At 49.5% G+C, this 9415-nt stretch overlaps 1 protein-coding gene across 1 annotated transcript; it reads left to right on the forward strand.

The window, feature by feature from the left end:
• The first annotated feature begins 4294 nt into the window (after nucleotides 1-4294).
• LOC123055031 (protein Rf1, mitochondrial) lies at nucleotides 4295-7431 on the forward strand. The gene is made up of 2 exons (XM_044478937.1): nucleotides 4295-7038; nucleotides 7129-7431. Exon 1 carries the CDS (start codon nucleotides 4677-4679, stop codon nucleotides 6993-6995), a length of 2319 nt encoding a protein of 772 aa, XP_044334872.1. The 5' UTR covers nucleotides 4295-4676; the 3' UTR covers nucleotides 6996-7038; nucleotides 7129-7431.
• The last annotated feature ends 1984 nt before the right edge of the window (nucleotides 7432-9415 follow it).

Below are 9415 nucleotides of genomic sequence, written 5' to 3' on the forward strand. Positions count from 1 at the left end.
CGTACATAAAGTCTAGTACTTAGGCTTAGAACGACATAACCAAATTACCTAAACAACACACTAAAAAAACTACTCGGCGTCGCTATCAACGAGGTTAATCACGGCCGGGCCGTTGCCGCCGTCATCGTCGCTGCTGGACCGGTTCGCGACGTCGTCCCAGTCCACCGGGACGTCGTCCGAATCCTCTTCCTCCTCCGCCGCCGGCGCCTGCTGCCACTCCTGCTGCCACTCCGGCGGCACCTGCTGCCACTCCGGCAGCGCCATCGTCGCCTGCTGCGCCGCCTCCTCCTGGGCCTCCAGCGCCGCCGCCGCGGCGGCCTCCTCCGCTGACTGCGCCAGGATCGCGAGGAGCCCGGTCGCCATCCTGCTGGAGCGCCGCCTGCTCCGGCGGGATCACAACGTCGGCCGGGGCTGCTGGGGCGGGGGTGGGAGCGGGTATGCACCCGCGCGGCTGGGAGGGCCCGGCTCCACCAGAGAGATCACCGACAGGGAGCCCTCGGGCGGCGCGCTTGAAGGCGCCGATGACGTCGTCGAACCGCTTGCCCGTCCAAAAACGGCGGCGGCCCTTCCGGTTGTAGCGTCCCCCGGGGTGCGTGCGAAGCTCTGCCTTGGTCGCCGGTACGCCCTGCGTGGGGAATCCGTCCGCGGAGATCCTCCACGGCCGCGGCACCTTCGCCGGCGGTGGCACGTAGAGGCAGAATCGAGCGAGGTCCTCCGTCTGCCCCAACGTGAGGCTCGACGGCCGGTGGCCACCCGGTGCCGCGCCGTCGGAGTCCGAGTCACTGGACGCCATCCCGCGCAGATCAGTGAAGAGAACGCGCGTGTGAAGAGGGAGAGGAGGGATGGACGGGCCGTGTGACCAAACTCGCCGCGCAGGGCGGGTTTTATAGCGCCGGGAATTAATGCGCGGCAGGTGAGGCGCCGTGGCGGGGCGGAGCGGGGCATTAAACTGCGGCAGGGAGGCGCCGGGCCGCGGCAGGCGCGGGCGTGCGGCAAGCGCGGGATGGGACGGGGCGGCGCGCGGAAGACGAGATCCCATGCAGTCGCGTTGACCGCGAGGCATCGGGGCACGCGGGGCAGGCGAGGCGGCAGCCGGTAGTGCGGCAGGCGTGCAGCGCGGCAGCGGGAAGCGGGCAGCGGGGGGCAGGAGGCGTCGGGGCACGCGGGGCAGGCGAGGCGGCAGCGGGCAGCGGGGGGCAGGCGGCAGCGCCTCAGCGGGGGGCGGCCGACGCGACGCGACGCGGCGGCTGAGCAGCGGCGCATGCCGAGGCGGAAGTGGCGCCGCAGGCCGAGGCGGAAGCGGGGGCGGCCGACGCGGCGGGCGAGGCGGAAGCGGGCGGCAGGCGGCAGCGGGGGTGCAGCGCGACAGGCAGCATCAGGGCCCCGTAACCGCGCCATGCATGCATGCATGCATGCCTATCTGCGCGTACATAGCGGGGTGGGCGTGCAATCAGTGTAGGAAGTGGGGGACGTGGGGTGGGCGCGCTGGGGGGCGACCCGGCCGAAAAAACAAGGCACGTATACGAATACGTAGATATTGTGATTGGGACAGCGGGCGGGCGGCCTCTTTCCGATTTTTGCCCATCGTGCCCTCCGTTATGAAGGGGTATGGGACAATGTTAGCCGTCCTTGTGTTGGAGGGGGTCTACCGAAGCGGAAGTGTACCAAAGCGAGGGTGCGGAGAAGGCAAGCAAGGTGAACAGAAAGCACCCGGTTTCCTGTAAAACCAGCGCCGCCAGCCACCCGTTTTCCTCCGGCTCCCCCGTATATAACCCCGTCCCACTCCCACGCTTCCTCCCATCAACACAAGCATCGAGTCAGTTACTCAGTTTTCAGCCCAACTCCTCCGCTGCTACAAAAATCCAGACTCACTGCTAGCTAAATACACGGATATCACACAGTTCAGGGCTCCAAGCAGATCAGTACAGTTTCCAGTTTTCCCAGGCGAGAAGAAGGGAGGATCATGGCAGGTCCAGCGAAGGCATCGTGGATGGTGGCGATGAGCGTGGGCGCCCTCCACCGGGCAGCCAAGGCCAAGGCCAACGTCAGTGGCAGCGTCTCGCAGGGCGCCAAGCAGCTTCCGGCCTCCGCAGCGGCGGCGGCGGAGAGGCGGCGAGCGGAGAAGGCCGAGGAGGGGCTGAGGACCGTCATGTACCTCAGCTGCTGGGGTCCCAACTAGTACCTCGGCTTAGCAATAGGTGTTTCTTCTAGTTCTAGCCTCTGTTAGAAACCTCTAGCAACAACCACGCCGTGTCACTCACTTGGCTGGTTTAGTTCCCTCCTGATTGTAAATGTATCACTCGATGATGATGATGATGAAATTCCCTTGCTAGAGTAGTGTCAAAAACGCTCTTATATTATGGGACGGAGGGAGTAGAAAAGAGGTTTACATTGCCCTCCAATTCCAAACTGTCTGTTCGTCTCAGATTCTTTTCGAATACTATTGCTTCGAGTTGGTCAGATCAGAATTAAGCTCTGCCCGTTGCTCCCTTCGCTGCTTCGATGGGCAGAATCCTCATCGCATCAAGACCAAGTAGGCCTGGAGAGCATGAAGTCACCCAGAGTGATATACAGACAAGTCGTGGTAGTGGAAGTAAAACCACCGCTCGTGTCATCGACTTGATGTGTCTAAAATCGCCAGAATATATACTGAAATCACCTGGCTTGTCAGAAAGATTACACTCCATGACTTCCTCTTCTGTACTATGACCATCGCCTCTCTGGAGCAGAACAGGGGTTGCCACCTCAAGCCAGATGGATCAAATGTCCCCACATCTTCTTGAGAAACAGATAGAAATAGTTGTAATGGCAGACAGAAACATTAAAAGTTTGTTCCTGCACCGTCACATCGGATGTGGCAACTACCTAACAGGGTTACAGAACTTCCATGAACCAGCTACCAACAGTTTGCTCAGCACCATTTGCACCGACAGCCTAGTGACCTCCAAAGAATGAAGAGGCAGTTTTGATAACGATTATGAAGTAAAAAAGCACCATGGAGGCTACCTAGCAAAAAGGTCATCTCTGACACTCTCAGATTCATAGAAGAACTGGAGCGATGAAATTGCCCATCTCAGCAGACGAGGTCCACGAGGATTAACGTATACAAAGAAGTATTAAGATAAAATATATGATACTGCCTTCAGTTTGGTATGTGTATGCTAATTCTCTCATGTTCAAATTTCATTAGTAGACCTCAAGTTCCATGGTAAACATGAACTCTGTTTATTTTAAAGGTGAATTGGTAAGGGAATCATAAAAACTTTGTACTGGTGCAGGCATTGCAGAAATTTTGGCAAATCGTTTATGACAAAGACAGGATATAATCTCCTGAAAAGGGAACTTACTACTACTAGCTAGGATAAAATGATTGCAAAGCAAATTAAGTAACAATTGTACAGAGAGAACAAGCAATATTCAGTTAATGTTTGAGCAGAAAGCTCGATTTCTCCTCTATTAGAAATTAACTGAAGTCCTATAAATCATTTGAGCTAATTTGTCTAATGATTGGAAAGTCCTAACAGCCACAGTACACCTTGTGACACGAACAGTCGAGAAACAAATCCCCGTAATTTTACTGGAACTTACAGGCATAAATTACGAGTGGCAGTTGCCAGAAGAGTATTCTCTGGACCCCAAAAATGTGGTGCAGATGAAAATTGCAGCTCTAATTTTGACACTTCAACACACCTGAACATGACCCAGAACCCGATCTCCATTAATATCTGTCTGAAGGTCTCCTTCCTCCTTCTGTCAAATGAAGTTGAACATGGAAATCACAAGTCAGCAGTGATTAACTATAAGATTGTGTTACACAACACAAAGTCTATCAATAATGTATACATAGATACAGAACAACAGCAGGTTGATTTATCAAACATCCAATTTGGTTTATCGGCATCGTGAGCCAATTCAGTTTGGCTTGGCCTGCAACAAAGTGAGGTTTTATCTGTTTGGTAAATTACAAGATTATGTTCGTAAGCTTCCATTGTTCCACGGGAAAAGATTTTCTTGGCACATAACTAAGTCAGCGTGTCCATGTTCTTATAGCTATATAATGAAGGAACGTTGATTTTGCTGTCAATGAAGAAACGTTGTTATAGGACGGCATTGCAACAACAGAACAAGAAAATCAGAGTAGCGCAGCGGAAGCGTGGTGGGCCCATAACCCACAGGTCCCAGGATCGAAACCTGGCTCTGATAATTTTTTTCTTGGTTTTTCATTTATCTATTTCTTTTTTGCCCTACAAGTCTACATCACCGGGAAGGTTTCTCTGAAGAAAAAAAACAGCTGCATCCCCGCGCCTCCACCAGCTGCATCGGAAGGATTCATCTCCCCGGTCCTCCCTCCTGTCCGGACTTGTCACTCACATCCGGGGCCGCTCGCCGCCGGCCAGGCCTACCGGTCCTGCCTCCTCCACGGAGGTGCGCTGCTCCTCCCGCGCTCTCCACTCGGGCGCCGGGGCCTCTAAGTCGCCGCTGCTGAGCGCGGTCGGCATTGATTGCAACCCGCGGCGGCGGCGGCGACCGGTTCCCCCGAGAGGCTGGTTGGTGCGCGCGCGCGCGCGCGCCGAGCTCGGTGCGCCTCGTCAGGGGACGCACGGACGGTCGGTCAGCCTCTCCAGAGGGCGAGATCCGTGCACTGGCGCGCCGACCTCCGCTGGAGACGGCCAGCAATGCCAACCGCCCGCCTGTCCTCCATCTTCACCTCCTCCTTCAAGGCTCCTTCACGAGAGCGCCGAGCTCCCCTCGCCGCCTTGGCTGCCGCCACGGAGCGCGTCCGCGCCGGAACGCTAAGTCGGCAGGATGCGCACCACCTGTTCGACGAATTGCTGAGCCAAGCCGCGACAGTCCCAGTACGCACGCTCAACAATTTTCTTGCCGCCCTCGCCCGTGCACCACCCTCAGCTGCCTGTGGCAATGGCCCGGCCCTTGCCGTCACCCTCTTCAACGGCATGTCCCGAGGCGCTGGTGCACGGGTGGTGTCGCCCACGTGCTGTACCTATTCCATCCTCATGGACTGCTGCTGCCGTGCAGGCCGCCCGGACCTGGTGGTTGCCTTCTTCGGCCGCCTCCTTAGGTTGGGGCTGCGCTTGAATGTCATCTCCTTGAGCAATCTCCTCAAGGGGCTCTGCCAGGCCAAGCGTACAAATGAGGCGGTGGACTTGCTGCTCCACCGGACACCTGAACTGGACTGTGTGCCTGATGTCTTCTCGTACAGCATAGTAATCAACGGCTGTTTAAAAGAAGGTGAAGTAGACAAAGCGTGCAATCTCTTCCATGAGATGCCCCAACTGGGAGTTCAACCTGATGTGGTGACCTACACCTCAATTATCGACGCACTAAGCAAATCCGGAGCCATGGTAAAGGCAGAAGTGGTCCTTCGGCGAATGGTTGGCCAAGGCATTGGACCAAACGTCATGACATATACTAGCCTGATCCATGGATATTCCGCTTCGGGTCAGTGGAAGGCGGCAGTTAGAGTATTCAAGGAAATGGTAAGTGTTGGTGTTCTACCAAATGCTGTCACTTTGAACTCATTTATGGATTCACTTTGCAAGCATAGAAGGACAAAGGAAGCTAGAGTTATTTTTGACTCCATGGCTGCAAAGGGCCAGAAACCTGATATTGTCTCCTACTCTATTATGCTTAACGGGTATGTGAAAGAAGGATGCTTTGATGATATGACCGGTCTCTTCAATTCGATGCTACAGAACGGTGTTGTACCTAACCACCATATTTTCAACATACTGATCAATGCATATGCTAAACGTGGACTGATGGATGAGGCTATGCACATGTTTGAAGTAATGAGGCAACAAGGAGTGAACCCGGATGTATTTGGCTATCAAATCATAATGGATTCATTTTGTAAAATGGGTAGGATGGATGCTGCTCTGGACAAATTTAATCAGATGGTCAATCAAGGAGTTTCACCTAACAAAGCTGTTTACCAATGCCTGGTTCTGGGTTCTTGCTCTCATGGTGATTTTGTGAAAGCCAAGGAATTGATTTGTGAAGCAGTTAATAGAGGTCTCTGTTCTAACAGTGTGTTCTTCTATCCTGTAATAAACGACCTGTGCAAAGAAGGAAAGGTGAAGGAGGCACAGGATATGTTTGACTTCATTCTAGGTATTGGTCAGCGGCCTGATGTGATTATGTACAATTCACTGATGGATGGGTATTGCCTTGTTGGCAAGGTGGAGGAAGCACTGAGAGTACTTGATGCTATGAAGTCTGCTGGCCTCCAACCTACTGCTGTTACGTATGCTATACTTCTTAATGGCTACTGTAAAATTGGCAAGATCGCCGATGGATTGAGTCTTTTCAGGGAAATGTCACTCAGCGGGGTTAAGCCCACGACTATTATGTACAACATTATACTTGATGGGCTGTTTCGCTCCGGGAGAACAGTTTCTGCAAAGGAAAAATTCAATACGATGGTTGAAAGTGGCTTACCAGTGGACGTTCGCACATACAACATAGTTCTTCATGGACTTTGTAGAAACAATTGCACTGGTGAAGCAATAGAGTTGTTCAAAAAATTATGTGCAACGAACGTGAAGATTAATGTCATAACATTCAATACCATGATTTCTGCAATGTTTAAAACTAGGAGAATTGGAGAAGCCAAGGATTTGTTTGCTACTATATCAGCCATCGGGTTGGTGCCTTCTGTTGTGACTTACAGTGTAATGATGACGAATTTCATAAAAGAAGGGTTGCTGGCAGAGGCTGATGATATGTTTTTAGCAATGGAGAAGGCTGGCTGTGCTCCCAACTCCAGACTGCTAAATCACGTGGTCAGAGCGTTGCTGGAAAAAGGTGCAGTTGTAAAGGCTGCAACTTATCTCGCTAAACTTGATGCTAAACAGCTGTCAGTTGAAGCTTCAACAATTTCGTTAATAGTATCTCTCTTCTCAGGGGAAGGGAAACTAAGGGAGCACGTAGAGTTGCTTCCGGTAAAGTACCAGCCTCCTGAGATGTTGGACTGACAATTGATGCATTATTACTTGGAACTTCCTACTGAAAAACAAGGTGGTAAATTGAAACAAGAAGCCTGAGGCCTGAGGGTCATATCTGTCACACATTACATATTTATCAACATCCAAGTTTCTTTCGTTTCAGCTCCTCCTACTCTGCCAGTGCCGCCAGAGACTGAGATCAAGAAGAGACCGCTGATGAGGAGGGTGGTGACTATTGGGCCATCGAATGCACCGTGGTACATGTTTCTGGGATGAGAATCCCAACGGCAGTACAACAAACTGATCCTTCACGCTCTATAGTCGATGAATTGATGCACACATTACACGTATTCTGTATGGTCATGATCAGTCAGCCAGTCAATACCAGTACGCTTAAAAGTAGCTCCTTTGGTTGAAACACAATGCATGCTTGTCTCTGAAACCAAATAAATACTGCATTCTTTTTTTGGCTTTCTGTTGTGGAAATCGCAGGAGTTGATTATTTTGTTAGTCTTGTGACCTTCTGGTCAACCTGTATCTCAACCTGGAAGGGGTAGACAATATCTTCTCAACAATGCAGAAGTCTAGCTGTGCTCTCAACTCTCAGTTGCCAAAAAACATGTGGTCAGGGTGTTACTGGAGAAAGGTGAAGTAATCAGGGCCGGAGGTTATCTTTCTAAAATTGATGAAAATGGAGTAACATTTTTCCCGTAGTGTACAATCAGGAGAGGATTTGTTGACCGGCCGAGTCAACTAATTCTGGCCAAGATTCAATGAGCATAACTAAATTTAATTTTACAAAATTTATCATTTCTTTCCATAGATTGTCACCCATGTGAAATCATTTAATCTGTACACTACGGGAAAATGTTACAAATTTAGAAGACCAAGCTTCATCCATTGGCCTTGAAATTTTGTTACCTCTGTTGTTCCTTGTACTATCATGATTGATTATGAATAGGTCATAAGTTTCTTCCTTGAAAAAAAGAATCAAACAACATTATACTTAAATAGTGCATTACTAGGCGGCGAATGACACAGAAGAGGAGGCGCACGATAGATTCCTACGACAGGTAGAGATCAGAGATTATACTCTTTCTTCTATAAACAAAGCAGGCTTGTGATTGTCCGCATCCATCACTCAATCATGCAAATCAAAGAAATGGTTTACTTATCAGATATTCAATTGGGTGCCCGGGCTCATCTGCGCCCGGTGAGCAGTAAATTAAAAAAAATTCAAAAAATAGGTTTCAACAAATTCGAAGAAAATATAGGTGGAAGATGTTCCAATGTATGATGTCCGTGAGAAATTTCAGCTTTTTCAGACGTCCAAGAAGCTCATGGCAAAAAAGACAATATTGGACAAAGCAATACGTAAACAATAAACTTTCTTACAACCCTAAAATTTGTTTTTTTTAGAGCTACTGAAATGTTCAAACTCCACGAAATTTGGCACGGACTTCACGCACATGAGCATCTAGCATCACAATTTTTTTAGAGTTTTTTTTTAATTTTTGTACTATTTTAAATGAATTTATTGTTCACCTCATATGCAGATGCACCCGAGAGCCAAACCCCGTGTTCGTTTCTTCTGAAGTATAGGATTGTTAGATTTTCAGTAATATAAAATGAGGGAGAAGCCACCCCCTCACAAAGTGTATAAAGTTCTTTTTTTTGCATGGATTTGACCACCTCCATATGTGGCATGTACAAGCTGTATGTAGTCGTGCATAGCCGATCCGCCTGCCCCCTCACCCAAATGCTCCGTCCTGGGCTTGGCATATTTTTTCTTTTTCTAACCTTCAAATAATAGGTGTGTGAGGTAGGATTCAAACTCCCAACCTATTGGTTTACTTCCGCCCATTGTAAGGACAACTCATTTATTGTCCCTAGTTACTCATTTTATTCTTCGTTGTGGATCTTCTCAGTCCAGTTTTCTTCTTCTTTGGTTTTGTATCGCCATTTGTTGGTTTATTCTTTTTATTTTTCTTTATTTCTTCTTATTTTTATCTTTTATTTTCATTTTCTTAAATTCATCGACATTTCCTTAAATTTGTGAACTTTTTTCAATTTCGTGAACTTATTTGTTGAATCCGTGAACTTTTTCAAATGAATGAATGTTTTTGAATTTTCTGATTTTTTTTCTCAAATCCGTCAACATTTTTCAGATGGATGAACTTTTTGTCAATTTTTGATTTTTTTTTTGTGTGCAAGTGATCAACCTGGCGCGTGCTACATGTGGCAGAAATTTGCTGGGTTGCAACTCAGGATGGGAATGGGTCGGGTCGGACATGGCCTTGAACCCGGCCCCTGTGGCCCCAGGACCAATTTGAGAGGTCATGGGTCAACCCATCATATAAAGAATAGTCAATGGCCTCGTTGGCTCGATGGATATTTTGGGTCGGCCCAAATTCTTGCTTTACATTGCCTTGTGGCAGACGAGATGTTAA

This window comes from Triticum aestivum, chromosome 2D (genome assembly GCF_018294505.1).
Source record: "Triticum aestivum cultivar Chinese Spring chromosome 2D, IWGSC CS RefSeq v2.1, whole genome shotgun sequence".
Classification (NCBI taxonomy): domain Eukaryota; kingdom Viridiplantae; phylum Streptophyta; class Magnoliopsida; order Poales; family Poaceae; genus Triticum; species Triticum aestivum.

Coding starts and splice junctions, on each gene's coding strand:
- LOC123055031 (XM_044478937.1), top strand. CDS start 4,677: ATGCCAACCGCCCGCCTGTCCTCCATCTTCACCTCCTCCTTCAAGGCT.